This window comes from Aspergillus luchuensis, chromosome 7 (assembly GCF_016861625.1).
Source record: "Aspergillus luchuensis IFO 4308 DNA, chromosome 7, nearly complete sequence".
NCBI classification, from domain to species: Eukaryota; Fungi; Ascomycota; class Eurotiomycetes; order Eurotiales; family Aspergillaceae; genus Aspergillus; species Aspergillus luchuensis.
This window is the reverse complement of record NC_054855.1, coordinates 2128044-2155162: the sequence shown is the minus strand read 5'-3', so window position 1 is coordinate 2155162 and position 27119 is coordinate 2128044. Positions and strand designations below refer to the sequence as shown.

The 27119-nt window shown below is 44.2% G+C and overlaps 11 protein-coding genes across 11 annotated transcripts; 6 read left to right on the top strand and 5 right to left on the bottom strand.

Annotated features, from left to right (window-relative positions):
- Positions 1-3031: 3031 nt before the first annotated feature.
- AKAW2_70747S (uncharacterized protein) lies at positions 3032-3715 on the bottom strand (the record flags this gene model as incomplete). The annotated part of the gene is made up of 2 exons (XM_041683363.1): positions 3032-3516; positions 3610-3715. The coding sequence occupies 2 exons, from the start codon at positions 3713-3715 to the stop codon at positions 3032-3034; spliced, it is 591 nt and encodes a 196-aa protein (XP_041547631.1).
- Positions 3716-3850: 135 nt separating this feature from the next.
- Positions 3851-7232, top strand: ALA1 (alanine--tRNA ligase; the record flags this gene model as incomplete). Its single annotated transcript, XM_041683362.1, has 6 exons — positions 3851-4118; positions 4178-4323; positions 4374-4400; positions 4489-4524; positions 4584-6992; positions 7059-7232. 6 exons carry the CDS (start codon positions 3851-3853, stop codon positions 7230-7232), a joined length of 3060 nt encoding a protein of 1019 aa, XP_041547630.1.
- A 196-nt stretch (positions 7233-7428) lies between these two features.
- cyp3 (putative peptidyl-prolyl cis-trans isomerase) lies at positions 7429-8309 on the bottom strand (the record flags this gene model as incomplete). The annotated part of the gene is made up of 4 exons (XM_041683361.1): positions 7429-7620; positions 7677-7814; positions 7883-8028; positions 8240-8309. 4 exons carry the CDS (start codon positions 8307-8309, stop codon positions 7429-7431), a joined length of 546 nt encoding a protein of 181 aa, XP_041547629.1.
- Positions 8310-8942: 633 nt separating this feature from the next.
- On the top strand, positions 8943-10329 carry AKAW2_70744A (uncharacterized protein; the record flags this gene model as incomplete). The annotated part of the gene is made up of 2 exons (XM_041683360.1): positions 8943-9082; positions 9150-10329. The coding sequence occupies 2 exons, from the start codon at positions 8943-8945 to the stop codon at positions 10327-10329; spliced, it is 1320 nt and encodes a 439-aa protein (XP_041547628.1).
- Positions 10330-11867: 1538 nt separating this feature from the next.
- AKAW2_70743A (uncharacterized protein) lies at positions 11868-13265 on the top strand (the record flags this gene model as incomplete). Its single annotated transcript, XM_041683359.1, has 4 exons — positions 11868-11989; positions 12056-12381; positions 12441-12582; positions 12629-13265. 4 exons carry the CDS (start codon positions 11868-11870, stop codon positions 13263-13265), a joined length of 1227 nt encoding a protein of 408 aa, XP_041547627.1.
- A 1137-nt stretch (positions 13266-14402) lies between these two features.
- AKAW2_70742A (DsbA family protein) lies at positions 14403-15260 on the top strand (the record flags this gene model as incomplete). The annotated part of the gene is made up of 5 exons (XM_041683358.1): positions 14403-14481; positions 14547-14566; positions 14624-15022; positions 15081-15128; positions 15183-15260. 5 exons carry the CDS (start codon positions 14403-14405, stop codon positions 15258-15260), a joined length of 624 nt encoding a protein of 207 aa, XP_041547626.1.
- A 244-nt stretch (positions 15261-15504) lies between these two features.
- CKS1 (cyclin-dependent protein kinase regulatory subunit CKS1) lies at positions 15505-16015 on the bottom strand (the record flags this gene model as incomplete). The annotated part of the gene is made up of 4 exons (XM_041683357.1): positions 15505-15541; positions 15593-15651; positions 15710-15854; positions 15912-16015. The coding sequence occupies 4 exons, from the start codon at positions 16013-16015 to the stop codon at positions 15505-15507; spliced, it is 345 nt and encodes a 114-aa protein (XP_041547625.1).
- Positions 16016-17171: 1156 nt separating this feature from the next.
- hscA (putative Hsp70 chaperone (HscA)) lies at positions 17172-19358 on the top strand (the record flags this gene model as incomplete). The annotated part of the gene is made up of 7 exons (XM_041683355.1): positions 17172-17214; positions 17269-17319; positions 17376-17502; positions 17550-17715; positions 17792-18499; positions 18559-19039; positions 19090-19358. The coding sequence occupies 7 exons, from the start codon at positions 17172-17174 to the stop codon at positions 19356-19358; spliced, it is 1845 nt and encodes a 614-aa protein (XP_041547624.1).
- Positions 19359-20053: 695 nt separating this feature from the next.
- On the top strand, positions 20054-20981 carry AKAW2_70739A (ribosome-recycling factor; the record flags this gene model as incomplete). The annotated part of the gene is made up of 2 exons (XM_041683354.1): positions 20054-20527; positions 20634-20981. 2 exons carry the CDS (start codon positions 20054-20056, stop codon positions 20979-20981), a joined length of 822 nt encoding a protein of 273 aa, XP_041547623.1.
- Positions 20982-21191: 210 nt separating this feature from the next.
- AKAW2_70738S (uncharacterized protein) lies at positions 21192-22431 on the bottom strand (the record flags this gene model as incomplete). Its single annotated transcript, XM_041683353.1, has 2 exons — positions 21192-22138; positions 22308-22431. 2 exons carry the CDS (start codon positions 22429-22431, stop codon positions 21192-21194), a joined length of 1071 nt encoding a protein of 356 aa, XP_041547622.1.
- A 1237-nt stretch (positions 22432-23668) lies between these two features.
- On the bottom strand, positions 23669-26702 carry AKAW2_70737S (Zn(II)2Cys6 transcription factor; the record flags this gene model as incomplete). Its single annotated transcript, XM_041683352.1, has 8 exons — positions 23669-23987; positions 24063-24520; positions 24573-25126; positions 25175-25456; positions 25525-25866; positions 25927-26451; positions 26511-26555; positions 26648-26702. 8 exons carry the CDS (start codon positions 26700-26702, stop codon positions 23669-23671), a joined length of 2580 nt encoding a protein of 859 aa, XP_041547621.1.
- Between the last annotated feature and the right edge of the window lie 417 nt (positions 26703-27119).

Below are 27119 nucleotides of genomic sequence, written 5' to 3'. Positions count from 1 at the left end.
AATAAAAAACTAGTTTTAGGAATTATAAATTTTTTGGAATAATATTACCAGTAACAAGATTTAAGCAGACAGATTATAACTAGATAAAAATTATATTAATAAAAATATCTATTATAATACAAAGTCTATGTTTATGTTTTTAGAAATATTTACAATAAATATTCTTTTATGAGATAGTCAAGTTACCGGCTATAACCTTTAAATAAAATAGATAGAAATAATAAATATAATATATATCTTCTATAATCTATACTCTATATTTTAGATAAAGATTATTGTATGAATTAGTTAAAAGTCTATACGGGAAGTTTGTATGAATTATTTTTGATAAATTAAATAAAAGTCCAGTATTAGTAAGAACTTTATAAATATTAATAGACATGATAGCCGGGATATTTACAGTAAGTGATATAATAATTAAAAATAAAAATACTACAGAAATAAATGAATAAATAACCAGTAATACAGAAATAAAAAAACTAAAATAAGAATAAGAAAACTAAGATAAAGAAATAAAAATAAAGAAAAAGAATGAAAAATAATTAATAAAGAGAAAGAAAAAGAGAAGAAAAATAATTAGTCTCTATATCTTTATAGAAAGAATTAAGATAAATGAATATAAATCAAGTCATGAAAGATATAACTATAAGATAATAAATTAATAAATATAAATCTATATAGAAATATTTAAATAATAAAAAATATTCTTTCATTAATCATTATTATTAGGTTCAGGTAAAGAAGAGCCATAAGTGATATTTTTATACTTAAAAAACAAAATAAAATAAAGGACTAAGTAAAAATTAAATAATATAAAATACATTCTTAAATTTTATATAAACAAAGAAACAGGGCTCTTCATATATATAATAATTAGTATAAAACCTAGGGAAAGATAGAAATGTAGAATAACTTTTTAATATAAGTATAAATAAAGAGACTGGCCCTCCACCTTTCTAAAAATAAAATAAAAGAAATAAATCTCTTGATAAAAACCAGGCGCAAGACGGTCTCTTAATATATATTATTTAAACAAGAACTAGGATTTCTAACTTTATAAAGATAAGATATAGAGAAAAAAACTAGAAAAACTTTTATTAGATCCCAGTACAACGTAAAGAAGAATAAGCAATCAAAATAGTAATAGTTTAAATAAGAAATAAGAGAAATAAATAATAAGCATAATTTAAATATGAAATAAAAATAAAAATAAAAATTATAAAAAATTAAAAATATTATAGAGCAGAGTGGGCGAGCGCCGAGGGTCTAAATTATAATAATATTTCTCTATAAAATAAAATCTAGAATATAAGTAAACAATTTTATTACCTAGACTGGCTAAAAAGTATATATAAAACTTATAATTTAAGTTTTAACATAATAAAAGAGGTGGAGAGTTGTTAGATTATTATATACTAATTCAATTCTAAATCAATAAAAAGAAGATAATATTATGAAATAAGAAATAAAATCTTATATTATGAAAATTCAGCTAGCTATTCTTACTTCCATTAATTAAATAATTATATATATGTATATATATATAAATCCCTGAAGTTTCTGAGACCTCTGTTTAAATATTAGCTATTTCTTTTTATCCTATAGATAATATACCCTCGGCACCAGGGGATAATCCCTAAACTTTACTAGTTCTTAATATATAAATTTAGAAAATATATATATTATTCAATTAATATAAATATTATTATATAATTTACATGCAGACTAGTAATTCCTATTCCATGTTTTGATAAGACTAGTTCACATATCTCTATAAATTGGTATTTATTTAATTATTAGAAAAGGAAATTATAATATTCAAAACAGATTATTCATTAATAAATATTCAATTATTATATTATTTCTATCAAAACTAATAAGTAACAATAGACAAAAATAAGAGACAGTATCTGTTATTTCTATATCATTTTAAATAAAATAATTCTTCATATAAGCTATATGAATATAATATATAATTCTTCTTTATTATAATATTTTCATATGTATTACAGGTCTAGCTGGTCGCTTTATTATATATATAATTTTTTCCTTGAGATTCTCTCTACTGTAAAAGACCAAGAAATAAATTTATAATACAAAATATTATTATTTTATATTCTCAATTATCCTTATCTAGATCTATAAATTAACTGTATAATTATAATTTTCTTAGCTAGATTCCTCTTCTTGTATAACTACTATTTCAATATGATTATATCTTAATCTTTTTAGAATTTATTCAATTCAGAAGTCTTATTAATTTAGAGATTAATTAGATAATTATCTTTTACAGTTTTGATTATTAGAGGAGGATTTATAAGAATATATTTAAATATTCCTGTAAGCTAACTCATGAAATATTATTATCCTATGTATTAACTTTTTTGTAAAGCAAGCAATCGGAACTGTTAAGGATAATATAAGAATATCATGAATTTAACTATATATATAAATACTAGTTATTATTTTTTTTAAATTGATTACTATCTTCCTATAGTGCTTTGGGGGGGGGGGGGGGCTAGTAAGAAATAATATTAAAGTAAATTATATAATCTTATTCAATTTACACGATTTATGACTCCATATAACTTACCTGACCTGCTGGATCACAATAAGCCAGCTGCCCCGCTGTAACAATTATAATTTAAACAATTTAATTATATCTATGTAACTTTTTCTTATAAAATATGTCCAGTAAATCTGAACGTTATAAACTTATAATAATATTATTTCTCTTAAGCTCTGATAATTTTTGTAGATATTTTGTTCACAATTCAAATATTAAAATAGAATGTCTATAGAATTTCAAGTTTCTATCAACTACAATATTGATTACAAACCATGACAGAATATTACAGAATTTATATCTAACTTTATAACGATTTCTTATCTAATTTATCTATTTAAATACAAAGACAGATTATTATTAAAAAAACATCTCAAGATAACTCGTATGTTGGCTTATAATTCTGTAAAATTATAAATTTTCTTGATTGAAAACTCATTTTTTATTATTATCATTCATTGAGATTCAAGACGGAATGCTGCCCCAGCAATCAACATCAATTTCCATTGGCTCACCACATACATCAATAGGCCCTTCTAATGTACCGCGGCCACTCGTAGTCGCGCTTGCGGTTGAGCTTTTGGTACAGTCCCGACCTTGCGTATGAGAATTATGTTGAATTCTTCTAGCGCGCTCCCGTGTAGCTATCAGCGCTTTTCGTACATTATCCTCCTCCTTAGGGATTGATAATGATGTAGGCTCGGTGTAGAGGACCAACTCGTTGCACGGGCTTGTAGTATTTGCGACCAATGACTTCGGAATAGTTGACATCCGCTCAGCAACTCCGGGAAGGATATCAAGACAATTATCTTTTGATTCAATATCCTCTAGTTCTCTGTCCAGATCATGTATGTAAATGGTATCCTTAGTATCGTCCAATAACATGGTATCAGGATGGACGGAAGCAGGAAGCTTCCTGTCACTGATGTCATGTTCGGAGGTTATGGTATCTTATCAAGCAAAAGAGTTCGAATCAGATCCAGTGAATCTTAGACAAGGGTGACGAGAATGCAGATAATAGGATAGATGGTGCAGAAACATACTGATATGCAACCGACCGAATCTCTTTGCCAGAGGCTGATCACCCTCAGGGTAACTCTCTGCGGGGCGCTTTTTCCCGTGATTGATTTCCTCACCAGCATGTGCCATTAGCCACACAACCACTGACCTTTTTTTTTTCCTTCCCCTTTCTTGGTGGATGAGGGAATAGATCTGGTAATCAAATTATATATTAATTATGGTACTGCACATGACAGGGTGAACATTCAAATTAAATAAAACTGGATGTTACAACCGACGACTCGCTTGATGCGTATTCATAGGTTCATAAAGGAGGGGGAACTGGCTTTGACTCATCTATCTTCACCCTTTAGGTCGCAACCCAGAACATTCTACCACCTTCACACTCCCCCACTTTCAAATATTCTGCCTGCAAAAATCATCACAAGACCATTCAGTATGGCTTCAGATAATGATCTTAAGTTGGAATGGACCTCCAAACGTGTCCGTGATACGTTCCTTCAATATTTCAAAGAAAATGGCCACACTTTTGGTAAGTATTCTTTTCGGGGCAATTTCTCGGCCAAAACTGATCATATTAAAAACCGCCAGTTGCCTCGTCTCCCGTTGTTCCTCATTCTGATCCAACCTTGCTATTCACCAATGCTGGAATGAACCAGTTCAAATCGATCTTTTTAGGAACGGTGGATCCTCACTCTGATTTCGCAAACTTGAAAAGTGCAGTCAACACTCAAAAAGTCAGTACTTTAACCCCACCGTTTTTAGCTAATTCTAACACAACCTGTAGTGCATTCGCGCAGGAGGAAAGCATAATGTAAGTACAATGCGCATGATCGCCACCAGAAATAAAAGGCTGGTTTAGTCGGAGAGACTTGAGTATCTACTGATTCTCGCAAATGTAGGACCTCGACGATGTGGGCAAGGATAGTTATCATCATGTGAGAGAACGCCACCAAATCCGTGGCTTTTATGATGCTAATACACAATTGATTATTAGACATTCTTTGAAATGCTCGGCAACTGGAGTTTTGGGGACTATTTCAAAGAGGAAGCGATTCGCTATTCTTGGGAATTGTTAACCAAGATCTACGGTTTAGATCCCGGACGTCTCTACGTTACCTATTTCGAAGGAAATAAGGAAGGTGGTCTAGAGCCAGATCTCGAGGCCAAAGATCTGTGGAAAGCCGTTGGCGTTCCGGAGGATCATATTCTCCCAGGCAACATGAAGGACAATTTCTGGGAGATGGGTGATCAAGGCCCATGTGGCCCTTGCAGCGAGATTCACTATGACCGAGTCGGTGGACGTAATGCTGCTCATCTGGTCAATCAAGATGACCCAAATGTATTGGAAATTTGGAACAACGTTTTCATCCAATACAATCGTGAAACAGATCGATCCCTGCGGCCGTTGCCCAACAAGCATGTCGACACCGGAATGGGGTTTGAGAGATTGGTGTCTATCTTGCAAAATAAGTCGTCAAACTACGATACAGATGTGTTCACTCCCATATTCCAAACCATTCGAGACGTTACCGGAGCCAGGGAATACCGTGGATCCTTCGGTAGTGATGATTCTGATGGTATCGATACTGCCTATCGTGTCATAGCGGATCATGTTCGGACCTTGATGTTTGCAATCTCAGATGGTGCGGTTCCAAATAATGATGGCCGCGGCTATGTCATCCGTCGTGTTCTCCGCCGGGGTGCTCGATATGCCAGAAAATATTTTGGTGTCGAGATCGGCAACTTCTTCTCAAAGATTGTTCCAACAGTCGTTGATCAACTGGGCGATATGTTTCCAGAACTGAGAAGGAAACAACCGGACGTCATGGAAATATTAGACGAAGAAGAGATGTCATTTGCTAAGACTCTGGATCGCGGCGAGCGGCAATTTGAACATTATGCGCAGCAGGCTAAGGCAAAGGGGGCCGACAAATTGCACGGCGCCGATGTTTGGAGGCTCTATGACACGTTCGGATTCCCGGTCGACCTTACTCGTATAATGGCAGAAGAACGGGGTTTGCAGATCGATGACCGGGAGTTCGAGGAAGCGCGTTCGCGAGCAAAGGAAGCAAGCAAAGGCCAGAAGAAAACTTCCGCTGAGACGGTCAAGTTGGATGTTCATGATCTGGGCAAGCTCGAAGCCATGAATGACGTCCCCAAGACTGATGACACTGCCAAGTTTGGAAAGGGTAACATTACCGCCCAAGTGAAGGCCATATACCAGGGCAAGATGTTCCATTCATCTACGGACGAGGTGCCCGACGGCGAGCAACTTGGAATTATCCTTGACCGAACGAACTTCTACGCTGAACAGGGTGGGCAAGAGAATGACACGGGTAAAATTGTCATCGATGGACAATCCGAGCTTGAAGTAGGTGATGTTCAGCTTTATGCTGGATACGTCCTGCACACTGGTTTCATGAAATATGGCTCCATCTCAGTAGGTGATACTGTCATCTGCGAATATGATGAACTGCGCCGTTGGCCGATCAGGAACAACCACACTGGAACGCATATTCTTAACTTTGCGCTCAGAACTGTTTTAGGGGACGGTGTGGAGCAAAAGGGTTCCCTCGTCGCAGCGGAGAAGCTGAGGTTCGACTTCTCTCACAAGTCTGCTATTTCGGACAAAGATCTGGCTCGGATTGAAGAGATCTCGACTGAGTATATTCGACAAAACTGTACTGTCTACTCTCAAGAGCTTCCTCTTGCAACAGCCCGCGAGATCTCTGGAGTTCGTGCTGTATTTGGGGAAACCTATCCCGACCCGGTCCGCGTTGTCTCCGTTGGTGTGGAGCTGGGTGAGATACTCCAGAATGTGAAGGATCCGCGTTGGAAAGAGGTCAGCATTGAATTTTGTGGGGGTACCCATGTGCAGAAGACAGGGGACATTAAAGATCTCATTGTTCTGGAAGAGGGCGGTATCGCCAAGGGTATCCGCAGAATTATCGCTGTGACCGGAGAAGATGCGCATGAAGTGCAGCGTTTGGCAGCGGAGTTCCAAAAAAGGCTTGATCGTTTAGAAGCAATGCCCTTAACTCCAGAAAAAGAGAAGGAGGCAAAGCAGATCCAGGCCGAGCTCAATCAGCTTTCGATTTCTGCTGTACAGAAATCCGCCTTTCGCGAACGTTTCGCACGTATCAACAAGGAAGTTCTCGATGGTCAAAAGGCTCTACAAAAACTCGAATCAAAAGTCGCGCTCGAAACCATAACTAATTATTTCCAAGCCCCGGAAAATCAAGACAGAAGTTGGCTTGTCGCCAAGCTCCCCATCTCTGCGAATTCCAAAGCGATTAGCGAATCTCTAAATTACGTTAAGTCAAAGTTACCCGAGAAGTCGGTATACGTTTTGGCTGCAAGCACCGATCAAGGCCGTGTTGCCCATGGCTGTTACGTGTCGAAGGTAAGTCGTTATCGTTATAACTCCGGCCCTATGTCATTGTAACTAATACAATCAATGATTGTATAGTCATCAAGCGAGGCCGGTGCGTCCGCTAGTGAGTGGGCAGCTATCGTTTCTGGTGCAGTCGGGGGAAAGGCGGGAGGCAAAGGAGCTACTTCAGTCGGCAATGGAGTCAATCCCGACAGAGTCGACGAAGCTGTCAGCTTAGCTTCTGATTACCTTGGCAAGTTGAAGTTATAGGTTGTTGGTTATACTGTAGTCAACATTTAGTGGGATTGACAGAACTTGAGTGATCGATGGAAATCCACAAAAGGACAGCTACCTTTTTTTTCTGGGTTTAATGCTTATGGCTCTTTTCTTTTTATCTCTGTATAACATAAATGGAAAATATCATGCCACTGGAAACTTGATGCTAAAATATCCTTCGATCATTGTGTCACATTTCCCCACATTGCACAATCAGAACATCTTGGTTGGGCTTATCTCGCGTCGTTCTGGTGTTCTCAATCATCCGCACGACATCCATCCCTTCGACCACCTTACCAAAAACAACATGCTTGCCATTCAAAAAGGGGGTTGCAGTTGTTGTAATGAAAAACTGACACCCATTTGTGTTCGGACCAGAATTCTAGGGGAATTAGTCATTGTATAGTTCGATGGACGTCTTGCGGCTCATGGACTTACTGCCATACTAAGTAGGCCAGCATGATCATGCTTCAGTAGGAAATTTTCATCCGAGAACCTTGGAGTACCGTAAATGGTACAAGATCCCGTCCCATCTCCATTGACGAAGTCGCCGCCTTGGATCATGAAGTCTTTGATCTTTTCCGATGTGATAGGATTAGCATCTTTCCATCCAAACGCCTATTGGGTTCCTCTCATAAACATACTACCCGATGGAACCTGCTATTTTTGTATCCCTGCGGTCGTCCCTGTGCATTCTTACTTTCTCCCGTACAGAACTGGCGGAAGTTCTCTGCTGTTCGGGGCGTAACATCTGCAAATAGTTCCATCTTTATACGACCTAGAGGCTCGCCTGTCACAGTGATATCTCAGTTACTATCCATTTAGTATTCAATTTGTTGCATAGTGCAAGCTTTAACACTGTATGAACCAGTAGCAGCACAACACCAGCGAATCGACATATTAAATGGAACTCATTTCAAGTTTTATATGGACGTGCTTTTGTAGCTTGACTGGGTCAGGAGAACGGGGTTGCAACAGATTCTATCACTTGATGTACATACCTCCTAAGGCTATATCAAAGAAAACCACGGGATTTCTGTCTATATGCGAGGTTGAAGTTGTGCTGTCCATTCTGTTCACCTGTCTGGTTTCTCTTTATGTCGCTGCTGGTATTGTGCAGGCGATATCAACCTTGTTGAAGACTGGGTTCGTGCTAGTAGCTACAAGTGGTTGAATCCTGACGGCCATGACGATGTTTCCTGAATTGGCTGTGTCTGTTTAATTTTACTACCCGTCCGTCCCCGCAGTGGGTTCCGACATGATGGATCGATCGCCTGCCCCCGTGACTCGGACGCCCAAGTCTTAGGTGTCTGTGTTTGGCGACCACGACGTTGGAGTATTTGTTCTCACTTCACCTCCTCTCGCCCCATCGGACTTGGTGAGCATCCAACATCAGATTAGGCTCCATTTTGAAAGCCTGGAAGCTCCAAATATATCGGTATCAGTGATGATCTTCCCGGGGCGTCCTTTAACATGAGCCTGGGAGTTGGTGCCCTCATCTAGATGAACTTTTATGTGATTGTCGACCAACCTCGCAGAGACAATCTATAATCAAGAAGTGTCTTTTTACTTCGTCAATTTGGTACACTGCATTTAGTACACTGCTATACGCGCAACAATTCCCATTCTTTGACACCCTCTTCGGCATAGTCTATTCAAGTGAACGTTGTCCACCCCTCTCCCCAATCGCCTTCTTCTGTCGACATGTCCTCAACGACCACAGGCTCCTCTTCCAGTGCCACTAGTACAGATCGTAATGGGAATAACAACAGCTCAAGCCCTACTAGTTCGCCTCTACTATTTTTCGTCGCCCTCGGGTTTGGTGTTGTTTTCACCAATCTATGGTATGTACAAGTTGGTATCACTAGGCGTTTGCTGCGCTTATATGCTCATCTGACCATCGCATTCCAGGATCATCGTTGGTGTGAAATATTGCTTTCGATATAACCAACGCAATCGCCAACTACGCAGTGAAGAGACAGGCGAGCCTATAGATCTGGTCGCCATGCCACGAACGCACCGAAGACGCCGAGAAAAGAAGCTGATGACTATGGACGACGTCAACGAGAGGTTTCCACTGACCAAGTATAAAGCATGGAGGCCATCCCGTGAGAATGAAGGCCTTTCCACTGCAGGCGGGATTTCGGCACCAAATAGCCGGTCGCAAAGCCTCAAGGATGAGAACTACATGATATCTGCTTCGCTTGGCGCACCTTCATCCATGCTGGCATCGCCACTCAAAAGCCATCAGCGGGTTGATTCAAACACTTCGCAGACGTCTGCACCACTAGAAGACCTGGAGACAACGCTACCACATTCTGAAGAGAAGAGCCAGAGATATCCCGAGGCAAACATCGGAGTAAACGACAACGCCAACATATCAACCCCGGAGCAGCCCCGTAACCACGCGCTCAACCATGTCATCGTAGAGGATGTTGGAGATCTCGAGGACCATATCCGCACCGCTGTACCTGCCGATTTCCTGGCAAATCCAGGTGATACTTGTGCTATCTGTCTCGATACGATCGAGGATGAAGATGATATACGGGGGCTTACATGTGGACATGCTTTTCATGCTTCTTGTGTTGACCCATGGTTGACAAGTCGACGGGCTTGCTGTCCCCTATGTAAAGCAGATTACTACATCCCGAAACCTCGCGCAGAAACTTCTGAATTGCCTCCTAGTTCAGAACGACAGGGTCGACGTGGCATGACACGAATGACACCTATAAACCCGCCACAGGCTGTTTTTATAGGTGGAAGAGTGAACTTTCTGCGGTCGTCGTCGGGTTTCCCGGAGCAGCATGCGCAACGGCGCCCCTTGACCCACAGAGCGGGCTTCTCGCGCTTGCGCCTTTGGCGAGCGCCTCAATCTAACCACCAGCCTACATCTCCTGTGCCTGACACTTCGTCTGCACAGCCAGGTCGGAGGGACCAAAGGTTAGGGATTTTCACTGCATCTTACTTTCCCCTGAACTTCGGTTTCCGAGGCAATCGTGCATCGAGAGGAGTTGCGAATAGAAACGCAGACGTCCGTTATTCAGATAACAACCGAACGCTTGGTGAACTTGAAGCAGGACCTTCTATATGAAATAATTACTTAACTTGAAGTCTCATATGTTCTCTGCCTCTCGACATCTGGAATGGCGGTTGGGCAGACTCGTGGTTATCCTTGCACTGGGTGCAGCACACGCCTGCGGCTTTGTACAGTACATTGATGCACCCTCATAGGGTAATGTGTCCCTGCTTGGCTGAGGTCATATCTAATATCTCCTCTCACTGTAGATGATCAGCATATGTCGACTTTCTGGTCAGGATCCTGGCGTTTGTGGAGACCACTCGAGTTCAGGTCAGACTACTTTGTGCATGTGAGAAACTGGTAGCATCTGGCTTTTAGCGGGCAATGCATGGCTGGGTATATTGGCGTTGGCATGTTTCAAATGAAATTGGTTTTCTATTTTATTTTATGTTTTTTCCCCTACGTTAACTTGAAATTACGGATCTCAGACGGCATGGCTAAATTCATCATACTGGCCATAGTCTACTCACTTGCCTCATCCTCCAGGGTTACTCTCCAAGTTACACGGATATTGTAGGTTAGATATTGGATATTTCTAGGCCATGTTGACAGGTAAGGTAGCCATTTCAGTGAGTAGTGTGCGACGATGGTTATTGTTGACATTTAGACATGGCAACATTCCCGATTTTGTCGTCTCAACGTTATCGCTGACCCTATACCCGCGTTATACCATCGGGTGATTCATCTTGCCCAGAATGAAAAGATATCCTGAAGGCGGCACCAATGGTCACTATAAAAGCTACCCCAATTGCGAGGATGAGAGAAAATCGGTAACGAATGTCTCCAATTTTGGGCATGTCAATCCATCCTAGTGCAAGATTTGTGTGGCGCCCCAAAGATGTCTGCTTTTGGTTTCTTTGGATGTCCATATATAACAATCAGTAGCAGCCACCCCACCAGGGGTTACTTGAAATAAGATACGTGTCCGCAGCAAAAGTTGGTTGCGTTATGACATGATGTGTTCGAAGAATAGCAATAAGTCATAGGGATAGAGGATGCATTGTAGGCGTATGGGATGGCAACACTGGTATGGGCCCAGGCCATCTGAGCCTCGTCAATGCAACCCTTGGTCACCCTTTGGCGTGAGTAGGATTCTAGAATGAAAAAAGCTTAAAGTATATAAAGTTGGATAGCTTGATATTACAGTGGAGAATGGCTGATGTTCTTTTTAGGCAAAAGACCAGCTACATCAGGACACATTATCTCAGTACTCCGCACATCATGTGAAGTTGGGGAAGCTCTATGGCTGATAAGATGGCTTGGCTCACGTGCTACAGCGGCCGGGCCTACTAACGCGGAATAACACTTTCTGCTCCTTATACTATGGCAGTGGTAAGTATTTCTACAAATCATTAATACTACGGTATTCGCTATACCTCTCTGAGTCTGAAATTGAAAATTTCCTAGGCGTAAGCCTTGCCCTGGTCGATTGGTTTAATCTGTTACAACCTATACCAGCAAACTGGGCAATAAAGCTACATTGGTTTTTAGCTCGATTGATGTTTTGAAATGTTTCTCGAATAATCGAAACCGGCGGCCGAGTTCTCTCAATGTATCATGCTAGACGAATACTTCGAAAATCCCAGGTAACATTCCGGATAAGCCAACCATTACCTCGGGATTCAAGCTCGGTCACTATTCGTCAACTACAGGTTAAACGCCCATGGGCCAGGTATGTTGAGCAGCTCATAATCCAAAGGTGTCGTGGTATACCTTCCTTCACTCACAAGTGCTTCAGGAAATTCATAGCTACCTTTTTTCTGTGTGGGACAGCGCTTCATCTCTTTACTTCACTCAATGTCCTGCGGTTTGATGAGTCGCTCTATGACACTGATCAGTCACCGGAGAATCTGCCAGGCCTCGATGCCTCATCCAGGACTGGGAAGTTTGACCCGGACGAATATGTTCCCCCCACCTCAGAACATGCCGCTACTATACAAACTCGCTTCCTTCCCCTGAGTTGGCCTCGTTTACAGGAAGGAAACTTTTATGTAGCGACAGACCCTGAGTGGCAAGCGTTTAGGAAACTAGCCCTTGACAAGAACAAGCTCTCGGGTTTGAAAGGTATTTGCGAGCAGATGGTCCTTCAGTCATTTCGAAATTAACCAATCATGAACATATAGATGAGTTAATTTCGGCTGTTTTGGATGTCTCATCCCAAACACGACTACTTAATTATATGCTGGGGGGGCCACTGTCTGTCGCAGGAGTTTGGCTGGAACACCGATTTCCGTACCGTGCCCCCCCTGTATACTATCGATCTGGGTATGTATGTCCTGGTTAGTACAGTATATTTTGCTCATTGGTACAGACTAGAACTATCTCAGAATGGTCTCGCCTGGGTTTCGAAGCCAATAACTGCAGAAGACGGCGACTGCCTGCACAGATGCATGAGGCCTTCAAGTGTGGCACACGCAATTAAGGATGCTTTTTTGGTTCTGTGGAGCAGACAGATTTCCCGACTTAGCCCAGGTTCGATGGATGAGCAGGTGTCTGGGTCTTTTATTTCTCTAGATGCAAATTTATTGCCCTCAGTATTGCAAGGATCGGATGGACTTGACGACGTTTCTCGGTTTGTGCCACAGCCGCCTCCCCTGAACTTCCAAGATGGCAGCCCGTCAACCAAGGACTGCTCCCGTCCACATACTTCACTGTGCATTACTGCGTTGCAGAAATTACCGCTGCCAAACCTTGGGTCTGGTTCCGACCTACGTATGGCGCTGCTGGCTTTCAAGTGGCGATTAAATTACTGCTCTGCTCGCAACGCGCACACATCTCGTCGCGGTGTCATGTACATTTCTGGTCCTATTGGTATACGAGGCCCTAGGGGGGTGTGCAGAGTGGAGGTGAAGGGGGAATACGATGTTGTGAGGTCTCAATGGACTGCTATCTCCATGGATATTAGAGATCTTAATCTGTTCAGTCAAAGGGCACTTGGTCCCCGTTAGCAAACCTTATGTCCATTGGCTGTAACTCAACTGGCTTGTGTAGACCACCAATCCCCAAGCGTACCAATCAACCTCAATGCCCTATTATACTTTATGCCCTCAAGCCATTGTGAGATACCAGCGAGAGACATGGTTTGGTGTGTTTGTCAGGCGGTCTCTTACAGATTAATTTAGATTCATGAAATACTTTCGGAGACCACATATAGAGGGTTCAGCTTCGCAACGGGTTATTTGATGCCCGCACCAAATGAACACTACGGCGTCCCAATATGGATATGTATATCTTACCTGGCCAAAGTCCGTGCCGCCAGCCAAACTACGTACCACCACTTCAGATTCTGCATGGACATGTAGGGCGACTCGAGCGCTAGTTAGTTATCATTGGTCAAACCAAGTGTAGTAACCTTCAATAAGTGTATACATGAAGATGAACCATTTTTCTTTACTGATGCTCAGTAGCTCAAGTATTATCTTGTTTGACAATCAATTACCAAAAAGGTTAGTTAAAATTAATCACGACCGCGCTGGCCATCCATCCGAGCCAGTCACGTATGTTATACCATATACAAATCATTGTTCTATATCAGAATTACTAATAGATCTTTTTTGAGGCTATTATGAACTTTGAGGATAATAAAAATAATGTTTCATGTTATCAGTAGTCCTTCGTATTTATGAAGCATATAACTTTTTGAGAATATAAAAACTCTTTAAGTTATAAATCAGTATTCTATTTTGATCAGGGAATTTCATAGAAAAACTTGGTGAATATGTTCATATCTGATATGTTTATATATGTATATATATAGTGATAATTACCACACCGGTTAAGATATATTATCATAAAAAGAACTTGTTTCTCTGTATAGAATCATGTAGATAGCTGACCCGCACGCTGCTGTCGGTTAGTTATCTTAGCATATGATGACCTGACTAATCAACTATAACTACGTTAGTTAGACCAACTAGTTAACTAACCAGTTAACTAACGTGAACGTTAGCTAGTTAATTGATGTGTAATCACTCTACCCCCGCAGATAAGCACGGGCTGTGTAGAGGGGCACTTTCTTTCCAGCTCACTACTACATAGTATCTATACTCCAAGGACAAGGGTTGACCATAGTCGGTGTAAAGATAATGGCTCTTCATCCCAAATTTTCGGGTCAGAAGTTGTTGACAGCCAACTTACAGCAACCATGGCATACCCTCGAACTATGTATGTTAATCTAATACTGATAATGCTCTTCTGTACCCCGATGACTAACGCATTGATGATCGAAGACCTTGATTATGTCTGCCCTGTTAGTACTTATACAGCACCCTACGCAGGAAGAGTGTACTAAATATACTACTTCCAGTACTCCGCAAAGCTATTCAGCACATTCTACACATCGGTGAGACCAATTATCTTACAAAATTATCAATCAAGACTTCAGGTTGTCTTTCGTCAGCACGTTCAACCTTGGCATCCATCATCCACTCTGACGCATGAAGCTGGTGCGGCGGTGTTGAAAATAGCCCCAGACAAGTTCTGGGAATTTAGCGCTGCACTGTTCAGTCACCAAGAAGAATTTTTTGATGTCAGTGTTGTTAACGAGACACGCAACAAAACATATCAGAGACTTGCGAAGATAGCCGCGACAGTTGGTGTGGATGAACACGAGATGCTCGAATTATTGAACATCAGCGAAGTTATTGCTGATGGACAGTTGAATACCGGCAACAAGGTGACGAATGATATCAAATTGATGGTCAAGGTGCGCCATTGAAATATTGTTACTGTGCTCAACATTGAATCCTAACTAGATATAACAGTCAGGTCGAACAATCGGCGTCCATGTATCTCCGACCGTATATTTCAATGTAAGCCGTCTCATTATTAATTGAGCGATTTGGTGCACTGATTCCGCTGGTTAGGGCGTCGAGGAACCAGGTATCAGCAGCAGCTTCACGGCCACACAATGGGAGCAATGGCTGGCCATGAATGTAGCGTAGGAATTGTGCTCTAAAAGAGAGTGGTATGATAACAGGAGGTATTCAAGTTCAGATGATAATTGTGGGCATTCTTTGGTAGCAAGGAGCATATCTCAACAGGATGAGATTTCTGAATGCAATCTAATCATATGGGCCTTCTTGCATGCGTAGCTCCACTATCAGTGACTGTAGTTTTTGAATATCGTATTGGTGTTTCTGAGGCGACGGGGGCAAGGTTGGCATCGGGAATGTTCCAGCTGACGAGTTACTGTGATACTGGCGGCTGATAGTTCAAGGGGCGCCTATATACGTTGGTTAGGAATAGAGAGCGATGGCAGGGTCGCCATACTTACTTAAATAGAAGAATATGTGGTTCTGGCTCGTGCACTTCATAATGTTCCCAACCCAAGCTCTGTTAAAGGTATTAGACCTCTTACAGTGATAAATTTGTTCGACCTCTTCTTACGTACTTGTGTGATACCAAGTGCTCGCCATTCATCCTCCCACAGTAATTTTAGCGTTCCCTTTGAACTGTCAAAATAGTCTGCAGGGATTTTCTTGAGCATGTTTTTGGGAAGTTGGACATGGCGGTATTCGAACTGGTCATCTGAGTATCTGTGTTTACTGTAAGGTCGAGGCACACCAAAAGATTGTCGCTTGTCTGCGGCATACCTAGCTGAATAATGGATAGAATCAATGAACTCTTCTAGTCTCTCCCGTTCAGATTCTAGCAAAGGGCGGGGCTTTTTATTCCTTCTGCTCAGATCGATGTCCATCTGGAAAAGCGGGGGTAGCGGGGCAGACACTATCGGAATCACTGCAGTCGGATTGCTGTTAGAGAAAATAACATCGAATCGTACATTGTTGCGATTATTGATAGAAAGTCCCAGCCTGTTCGTCACAAACGGTCCAAGCAGACACTTACAAGTAAATAGTCTTTTGGTAGCAGAGGGAGGAAAAGCAAATGGGTGACAGGACTTCGAGTCTCAAAGAGATGCAAATAACGTTGTGGTGACGAATTGTCGAAATATGTCTCTTCTCACTGACCCCTCAAGTGTATAACAAGCGAGGTGTAGATCAAAGCTGTCTTGGTTTAAGGGCGTAGAAAGAGCCTCCATTAAGATGTCCGAGCAGTGACTCTTCGACTGTTTGGGATACAAGTGGAGTAGCTACCCGCTTTAGTGCCTAAGGTATCAAGAACTGATACCTGGACTAGATAGCTGTAGGCTGAGTTGTGTTTTATCATACCAACCATTTACAAGCCAAGGTCATGAGGGGCCTACCTTCGCTGAAAGATTGGAGGAGCACAGTCGGACCCTTTGCTGCCTACTCTTCTCTTCCCAACACAATTATGTCAAGGATCGTGCGGGCTTACTGGACGGCTTATACGAGAACTTTTCTACAGTCACAGTGTGATAAACCAAATCCGATTGATCGTATGGTAAAAGCTTGTATGAAGAATCTTAGGGAACAAACTTGCATACTGAACATGGAGAAGGGAACCAAAATCCTAGTGATGCATAGTCAACACTTCTCGACTACTATTGCCCAGTGCCCCAATCTGAGTACTATCGACTAGTAGTAGTAAAGAGCCGAAGAAAGAATCGCCTGATTATCTAAGAAGTGAAGTCCAGCAGCCAACCAGGGCTTGAAACCCAAGTTTAGCTCAGCCGAGAACGCGCCAAAACCGGCAGTCCTCGAAGAAGCGGATTGGGTGAGAAATGAAGGGGCAAAAAAAAAAAAAAAAATCGAGGAAGGAAGGAAAAATTGCAAAGTGGGTTTCTTTTTTTTTCATCCAAATTTTAACCGCTCCCACTCCAGCGCCTGGGGCAAAATTTATTTAGTCTTCCTCTCCTCCAACAATCGTCCTGCCTTTTGGCATCATCTCAATTTTTCTATCCTATCTCTCTTGAGACATACACATTTGTCAAAATGGCCGACGAAGTTTACGAAGGTGCCATCGGCATTGATCTTGGTGAGCCATTTCCCTACCGTGTTGTCCCAAGTAATGACTGACGAGATACTTCAGGAACCACCTACTCTTGTGTGGCCAACTACGAGGGTACCAATGTTGAGATCAGTATGTCGTTACCTGTGTCCTCTAGATACGGCGCTGGTGAGCTTATAAACATGCAGTTGCCAACGAGCAGGGTAGCTACACTACCCCATCCTTCGTTTCTTTCACCGACAAGGAGCGCTTGATCGGTGAGGCCGCGAAGAACCAGGCCGCTATGAACCCTACGAACACCATCTTCGACATCAAGTAAGCAGCTTTTCGCTGGACATATGTTCACTATTAATCAAATACAGGCGTCTTATCGGTCGGCGGTTCGAGGACCCCATTGTCAAGAAGGATGTTGAGTCCTGGCCCTTCAAGGTTGTTGATCAGGGTGGAAACCCTGTGGTTGAGGTCGAGTATCTCGGCGAAACCAAGACTTTCAGTCCCCAAGAAATCTCTTCTATGGTTTTGATGAAGGTAACATTCCTTTTCATCCCAATTACGCGGGATTGCTTGCTACATTCCCTCTTGCGATACTGACAGATCACTCTAGATGAAAGAGGTTGCCGAAACCAAGCTCGGAAAGAAGGTCGAGAAGGCAGTCATTACCGTGCCCGCTTATTTCAACGACAACCAGCGCCAGGCTACTAAGGATGCTGGTGCCATTGCTGGTCTGAACGTGCTCCGTATCATCAACGAGCCCACTGCAGCAGCGATTGCCTATGGCCTTGGCTCCGGCAAGTCTGATAAGGAGCGTAACGTTCTCATCTACGATCTTGGTGGTGGTACTTTCGATGTGTCTCTCCTTAACATCCAGGGTGGTGTCTTCACTGTCAAGGCTACTGCTGGAGATACCCACCTTGGTGGTCAAGACTTCGATACCAACCTCCTGGACCACTTCAAGAAGGAGTTCCAGCGCAAGACTGGCAAGGACCTCTCCGGTGACGCGAGAGCCCTCCGTCGTCTCAGAACCGCCTGCGAGCGTGCTAAGCGTACTTTGTCCAACGCTACCCAGACTACTGTGGAAATCGACTCTCTGTTCGATGGCGAGGACTTCAACTCTTCTATCACTCGTGCTCGTTTTGAAGACCTGAACGCTAAGTCTTTCTCGGGTACTCTCGAGCCTGTGCAGCAGGTTCTCAAGGACTCTGGCCTTGAGAAGAGCAAGGTCGATGAGATCGTCCTCGTTGGTGGTTCCACCCGTATCCCTCGTATCCAGAAGCTGCTTAGCGATTTCTTCGATGGCAAGAAGCTTGAGAAGGTAAGTGCTACTCTCGCCATCTGTCTAACGAGTCTTGTCCTAACGAATCTGAATTAAAGAGCATCAACCCCGATGAAGCCGTTGCCTATGGTGCCGCCGTCCAGGCCGGTATCTTGTCTGGAAAGGCTTCTTCGGCTGAAACCCAGGACCTCCTCCTGCTTGATGTCGTTCCCCTTTCTCTCGGTGTTGCTATGGAGGGTAACATCTTCGCTCCTGTTGTGGCCCGTGGTCAGACTGTCCCTACGATCAAGAAGCGCACTTTCACCACCGTTGTCGATAACCAGACAACCGTGCAGTTCCCCGTTTACCAGGGTGAGCGTACCAACTGCGCTGACAACACCTCTCTGGGAGAGTTCACCCTCGCTCCCATCCCCCCCATGAGGGCTGGAGAGGCCGCTCTCGAGGTCGTTTTCGAGGTTGATGTCAACGGTATCCTCAAGGTTACTGCTACCGAGAAGTCCTCCGGACGTAGTGCCAACATTACCATCTCCAATGCCGTCGGCAAGCTTTCCACCACTGAGATTGAGCAGATGATTGACGGTACGTTTGACGCAGTCAGAGATCTATGCAGACATACTGACATTTTCCAGACGCTGCGAAGTTCAAGTCTAGCGATGAGGCTTTCACCAAGAAGTTCGAGTCTCGCCAACAGCTCGAGTCCTACATCTCGCGTGTTGAGGAGATTGTTTCCGACCCCACCATGTCGCTGAAGCTGAAGCGTGGCAACAAGGAGAAGATCGAATCGGCACTCAGCGATGCCATGGCTCAGCTTGAGATCGAAGACTCGACTCCTGAAGATCTCAAGAAGAAGGAGCTTGCTCTCAAGAGACTCATCACCAAGGCCATGGCCACTCGGTAAACAAATCTCTGCGATCCTATCATGCTCTAGGTGCGGCACTATACAATTGCCCTTGCCTCTATCATTCACCCTTCAGTCCCACCATCCAACCTGCGCAAAGTGACCGATTTCTTTGCTTCACCTTAGATTGGAGACCTTAACGTCGTCTACGGAATTTCCTTTTAGATGAGGCGTGTTTATTCATGACCGGGTACAAAATTGCAAAAGTAATTTACGAAAATTTTATATATGAACTTTTTTATCATCTTAATGCTCTTTTTACGTATGATTGCACGAGCCCTTTGCCAAACCAAAGTGTATTGCCTCTATAGACATTGCCTCTGTATCTCCCGCACCACCGTTAGACTTTGAATACGGCGACTTGTTAGAATTGCCATTTGAAACTGCCTTCCCTAACCATTTTGTAGGTTGTCATAGCTGCCATGGCGAGCTGCTTGTGTTCTAAAATGAACTAATCATGTAATCTACTACGCGGAGACATCGGTGGCTCGCTTGGAGACGCGTGATCAGGAAGTGGCTCTGTTCCCTTTGCCTCGGCAGTGTATCTTACCAAATCCTACCAACCTCGTCTATAACTATTCTTGCGCGCAGTTTGCTTCGAGCAACTGTACCCTGCGTGATTTCTTATTACTGATAAGCATACAGGACCCGTACCCAACAAAGTCGGGCATCTGAATAGCAGAAGAAGAGCGAAAATGCAACGCCGTGCGGCTGTTACCGGCCTCAGTTATATGCGTCGCTGCTCAGCGTCTACTGGATTGCATTATAACTTAATTTCTGAGCATCAAATTCGGCCTTGGACTCAGCATAAGGTAGCACTTGCGTCTGACAAAAGGAGCTTTTCCAGTTCGCCTTTTTGGTGTAAAAAGAAGGACAAGACGAAAGCTACATCTGGTGCAGATTCTGGGAAGCCGCTGCCAAAAGTAGGCGCAAGTTCTGAAGACCCGCATGATTTTTCACAGCTGCATGATGGCATAGCGGCTGCCCTGTCTCGACTCAGAGACGAGCTCTCTAAGATGCGTGTGGGGGGGAGGTTTAACACCGCATCAATTGAGAGTCTTCGTGTGCAGCTGAACAAGAGCAGCAAGCAATCGATTAAGCTGGGCGACCTTGCCCAAGTTGTTCCTAAGGGTGGACGGATGGTGACTATCTTGGCATCTGACGAAGATGTGAGTTACTGACTGGTGCCTTGAAATTGTCTCTACTATTGTGAAGCCGACAAATTTTCTCAATATTTCCAGAGTCTTGTTCTAACACAGACCGTCTTTGATATAGCATGTGAAGCCCATTCGATCGTCAATAATTTCCTCCAACTTGTCGTTAACTCCGCAAGCCGACCCTCACAATTCTCTTCAGCTCAACGTCACGATCCCCCCACCGACTAAAGAGTCTCGGGATCAAACGATCGCTCTGGCAAAGGCAGCAATGGAGAAAGCTGCCGGTGCCGTCCGTGATTCACGCAGTGCTGTACATAAACGTCTTCAGGATTTGCAGAAAAAGAAGATTGCCAGGCCAGATGACGTTCGGAAGGCCCAAGAACAGATGGAAAAGCTTGCAGAGAAAGGTCAGAAGGAAGTGAAGGAACTGTTTGAGGCTACAAGGAAGGCTATGGAGCGGGCGTAATGAGGAAATACACTGCTGAAAGACCAGCTTTGAGTGAACTCAAATGGTGATATGAACACGAGTTCTGTACCTTATTTCAGAGAGTAATGTATTCTACAGTCACTTGCAAGGCATAAATGTAAACAATGACAAAGATAACAAGGGATCATGAAAAGCTGCAAAAGTATAGGTACATAGTAAGGATACTGACGGTATCAGAAAACAAGGTTCTCAGGCGCGTTTTGTCATGCGACTGGCGGCTAAAAGCGAGTCCAACTTCGCAATGAACGCAGAGGATTTGCCGACTGTGTGATACGTTGCATTGTTTCTGAGGTTTTCAGAGACACTGTCAACGATTGAGAGCTTGTCCGCCTGTTTGGCTTTAGACTTAGGATAATTGCCCTGAACAAGAAGTCCAAGAAGTGAGCCTTGGTCCTTGGTGCTGAGTGGACTGAAGTTGACATGACGTGGTTCCACAAGATCGCCTTTTCGCTGGGACAACTTGTCTGCGCGTTCTTGCGATAGCTTGTTCGCTTCAGAGATGGCCTCAGCTTTTTCCTCTTCACTCGAAAAGCGGACAAATTTGCCCTGATAAAGTCGCTTGCCCAGCTCATTTGGAGGTACATAATCATTTGCGAAGCGATCGCCGAAAAGAGACAACTTCTCAACGACTCCGGCAGTATGAGCGTCAATGTCGGTGGGTAGAGATGGCCATGTTTCCTTCAGTGAAGCTAAGGAGATCGACTCGGGATTGTACTGGACAGGCTTGGGCTGCGCTTGTTCTGCGAGCTCTCGGAAGACAGCGTTGATCGAGGCTTCGTGGAATGCTGCATTGGATATTGAATCTTCCTGGCCGGACCCCTCGGTGCGTCGAGGACGGCGTGCTCGCCCATCTTTAGATTGAACCTTCTTCTTTGACCCAGCTCTAGGGCCCCGAGAAGCAGTGGATCGGTTGCCTCGAGGATTGCGAGCCCTGGGATTCTTAAGAATGTTTGCTGGTTGGCCAGTGGCTTGAGAGGCGGCGAGAGATCTCGCATCTACTATCCGTCGGGGACGAGGTCGTTCATGGTTGACGCTCCGAATGTTCAGGTTCGCCGGCGGAATGTTGTTTCTTCTGGTTTGCGCACTAGGACGTCCGGCGGCGGAAGAGGCTGCGGAACCCTCGGTTGCATTCGCATCTGCATTAGTTAGAAAGACGAGTGACTGTGGACTGAGATATGATAGTATGCCCGGACGATAACAACAACTGCCCAGGACAAGAGACCAGTTGAGGGAGGGAGGGAAAGTAAGACGAGAGCAATGCAACGGTGAACTGGGCGGACGGAGACTATAGCGGAGCACACTTACTGGAGTGATTGTTGGAATCTTTTGCTTGTAAGTACGTGGCCGAAAACCGACGAATTGATGAAAAAGTCCCTTCTATTGCCCTGGCACGCCGAGGGCGTAGAAGCACGATCCGTTGTTGGAGCATCCTTGTTGATGAATATCTAAGGACTGGATAAGAGGGAGACTAAAAATGTTCGTTACCTCTAAATGCTACAAAGTCACGTGCTGCGCGACAGAAGCATACTCCAGACAAACACCCGTGGGAGCGGCAAGCCTCTCTAGTCATTACTCATTATTATCATCATAGCTTCGGTATCACGATCAAATATGTTGCGTCGCAAACCCACCGCTATAGCTATAACCTCCGAAGACCTTGCAACTTTTGAACAATCACGGCTCCGACAGCTCTCCAAAGAAACTCGTACCGAAGGCCATGCCAGCACTAGCTCCAATGTCAATATTGACCCCAGCGATGAACTCAAGCCATTGCCAGGGGACAAGGCGAGAATAGTCCGCTCGCGTGAAGAGCGCATCGGCATCAATCGACGCAATTAACTCTCGAAGGGTTTGCTCAACACGTTGGCTTCTCCTGGCTACCAACTCATGCCTAGTATTTCCTTGGGCATCATCAGCACTTCCTAAGACCAAGAGAGCCCGGATTGGCAGTGAATATTTCGAATGTCCTACACACATCAAGGTTTAGCCTTGCGCAGGTCAAATCCTCCTGCTACAAGTGCATATTCTACAGCAATAATATTACCCCCACAACTTGCGCATAACATTTCTCAAGTCTATTCTCGACGGCGTGCTTGGTTTGTAATCTATACTGCGAATCTTACACTTTTTACTGTACCACGTCTCTGTTCCTGCCCGTCTCATAATTCCTTATGATTATAGTATCAACTGGGATCATCGTAGAATGCAATTGTATAGAGGCCACTGCAAGCCGGTGGAGATTGATCTCGGTCGACTGAAGTGGCCCAACAGATAATGCCAGAGTGAATGAAAAACAATTTCACTGGGCGGACGCTCTGTTATGATGCGGAGTGATAGACCATATGTCATTACCGCGTTGATTTGAAAGAAGATCCTTATGTTACACGAGAGAGAAAGAGAGAGAGAAGCAGTAGCTCAAAACTTTGAGGGTTGTGTGGTACTCAATTGGATAAGCTATCATATGTACATGAAAAGCATGTCTGCTTTGGGAGCAAAGTAACATGACCAGCATACCTACAGGAACCAGCTACCAAGAAGACACGCCAAGATGAGAAGAGCGAATATCTCTGGCGGGCGCTATAAATCGCAGCAACCAAGAACTCTAGAAGTGACCCCTGCGTTTTGAAGACAGCCCCGAGTCTCCCAGCTGTGCTGAATAGAACGCGTTACCGCTGGCGCTTTGAAGTGCCTTCGGTTCCTAGGTCGACTGAATAATTCCACCGCCGTTTGAGACCGTTTGGATCGTACACACTAGCTACACTTTGTTGCCAATCTCGCGCCGTGAACAAAACTTGTTGCCCGGTGAATTGAGTTTGTGGCATGGGAGCTGGCGCGACCGGGGTAACCTTTGATTGCTGCTCATATTGTACGGGGAAATGGTCAGGTAAAGAAGGTTGAACAGCCTGGGCAGGATTGCTCAAAGCCATTGGTGGGGAGTTTGTTGTCACAGTGGGTGTACCAATAGAGAATGCCATATCCCATTGACTACACAGTTTGTAACAGTCAGCGGCCATTTCTCGGTGTTAAAATTTTCTTTTCTTTGGGAAAGGGGGTGCTTACTTGATAATGCGAGTAGGATCCCAGCTATTTTCATCAACCAAAGGCGCATTCATTCCGTGGGCGGAAATCGATTGGGAGGGGATTAATCCCAAGGGCTGTAGCTGAGAGGAATCGGACTTTGAATCTTCAGTACCAGCTGATATTGGAGGAGTTACAGGATAAGCTGCATAACCCACTCTACTTTGAACGCCAGGTACTTGACTGATTTGAGAAGCGTAATGTGAATCTATTGGCGGGCTTGGGTGATATGGCTCGGAGGGACTCCCATATGGGAAAGTTGGCTTCAAATCGAAAGGTCGGTTCACATCAGCTGAAAAGGCGAAGCGCAATGAATCGATTTGCGCTTGTAACTCTGGCATAGGCCAAGCAGAAGAACAACGCTCAAGTATTCGCATGTGTCGTGTGAAGTATTCCCGCGCGTCCGTATGGAAATTCGGATCTGGAGATGTTATGGCCACCTGTCGTAGCGTTAGCTGACCGTCAATACCATAAAAGGCCTAGAATCCTCACAAGGTGCAGCATTGTGCATGTCAAGATGGTGTATATTGTGAAATTTATGCCCCTTTGCATGAAAAGCAGGCCAGACAGCCCAAAGCGGTTCAGAATGGCTTCTTGGAGCCTACAAAGGTATTTTGCCGAAGAGTAGCATAACGCCATATGCATCTTCCAACCTCCCCCTGCCGCAAAAGATTTGGAGGCTATTAATTGTGGACGGTGCAACAGGATAATCCCAAGATGACAGTGGGAGTGCATATTTCCGACAAAATGCGATGGAATCCATGGTGGTGAGCCATCGGGAGGATAGTTGACTTGTAGATCCGGTGGTAAACTCTGAAGCCAGTCGGTAAAGAGAGGGTTCTTTTCAACGAACTTAGGATTAGCCCCCCAATCTTTTTGTTTCTTTATCTTATGATATATGTCGGCAATGATGCGAATATGGCGTGCATTTCGGACGAAGTACGCATATTGCCTTGACCGATCCATTTCAAACTGATCAAGGCCTCTGATATCCAAAGTCGGACTCGTATTTACTGTCTCATGGTCCACACCGTAATCGGAGCGCCCTGGGAATAGTCAGCCAGTATATATACTACGAGAATCAGAAGACGTACCCTGCGGCGCCCCTATCATGACTTCGACAACCAGGAGGGCCTGCCAGACCCGTGTCTGCACCAAGCATTCTACCGGATTCAAGTCGCAAGACCTGCCTTCCGTGTGGAGATTGTTATGTTCATGGATATCCAGATCTTTCGCCATGGAGATGATTGTTTTGACAGTTTGCCAAGAACGGTAATAATAACCTTTCTTAGGCCGTGACTCTCGGGCCTTCAACAGTAGAAGCAGAGCTTGTATCGTACTGAGGCGAGGTTCGTCCATAAAACTAGATTCGTGCCCTAACAAGATGATTCGCAGTCAGTATACGACGTGGTGTACAGGTGCGTGGGTATGTTGGTCGCCTCACTGTTTGCTAATGCGAGCCACTGTGCTCCTTGGGCCGGGTCGTCCGATAGCCTCCCTGCGCATGCAAATAGTGCCTCGAGTAGAAGCGGGGATATTGAGCTTCGTTCGTGTTGCCACTGATAGTACAGATGAGATCGATGGATGACAGGGACGTAAGGATGAATATCATCAAAATATATCTTGAAATAATTCATGACCTCGTCATCAGATGGCATAAGTTCGGGCGGGATGCGTATAGTGGCGCCAGCTCCGGTACTGAGAGGCGGTAACTTTTCGTCTACTTCATCCTGAGTCGGGATTTCTGGTTCAGCCCTTTCCCTTCGTTGCTGTCTGATGTACGGCGCTAATTCTATGTTAATACGTTCCGTCTGTAAGACACGTTACGAAGGCTAGAATAGCTCACCAATACCAGTCTCGTCTATCTTGAGCTCCCCTAAGACCTCGCTGAGGTTCTCTGCAGTGGACTGGTCGTGCTCACTGTATATATCACTTTCTGCGGTTCCCAGAGGCTGAGTTTGATCGCTGGAGAACATCTGTGACTGAGTGTACTGATGATGTGGCATGGCCACTTGGGGTGATCTCATGTCGTAGACATTTGGCTGGCCTGGAGTAGAATGCGCAAATTGCGGATAAATCCCGATGTTGTCATTATATGGGTGCATGCTACTCATTGAAGGTGGCCCGGAATCTCGATATGTTTGGGAGCTCGTATATGACGATAGTGAGGGTTCTGATGTGTTCGACGCGCCCAACGAGTCGACAGGATTGGTTTCAACGCTTTCCACTGCAGGATACTCGCCATCATGCCCAATTGTTGGAGGAACGCATACTAACTTCAAGCGTGTGCATGCCGAACAAGGCCACGTGTTTGTTGTAGCAGCATCACACTTGATCTTCCGTTTCCTGCAGCCATTGCAAGCTCGCATTACTGAAGATAGGCTCGTGATTAGACGCAACGAAGTCAAGTCCACTATCGGTCAAACATACCTTTGAGCCTCTTATGCCTGTTATGTTCATCAACGAATACGTAGTCTGTATCAAAAGCGGTCAACATATAACTGAAGCAAGAAACGGGCAATTTATTCAAATGACAAATGGTAACTACCGGGGGGAGGGGGTCTTACTTTTCTGGCCTTCCCTGGGTGGGCCTGTCGGGGGTGTGAATGTGAATCCTTGCATCTTTGCAGGGACAGCGACACAAGCTATGAGGCAGCGCAGAAAAAAGTGGACCGGACCAGCATGCAACAATCTTCAGGTCCTGGAGAAAAAAAAAGTTGAGGCAAAGGAAAGTATCCGCAGGACCTGCCTTATGCGGACGGAACCAATGTAGAATGTATTTTGAACCTTTCACTGTCGACTTAATGGGCGCTAGTGGGGTCTTCACACTATTGTAGCTTTAATCCCACACTTGCGCAATGGATTACCCTCCTGTTCTGAGTAGGGAGAGGAGATGGGAAGGAGGTGTATCGAGTTGCGACCAAGAAGAACGATGCGGCAAGGTAGGAATATCTATCGTCAACCGCGGGAACAAGACAGCGTCATCCGGCGATAAAAGAGTGTGACCTGTGGTCTCTGTATACTATGGTCTCCTGCATC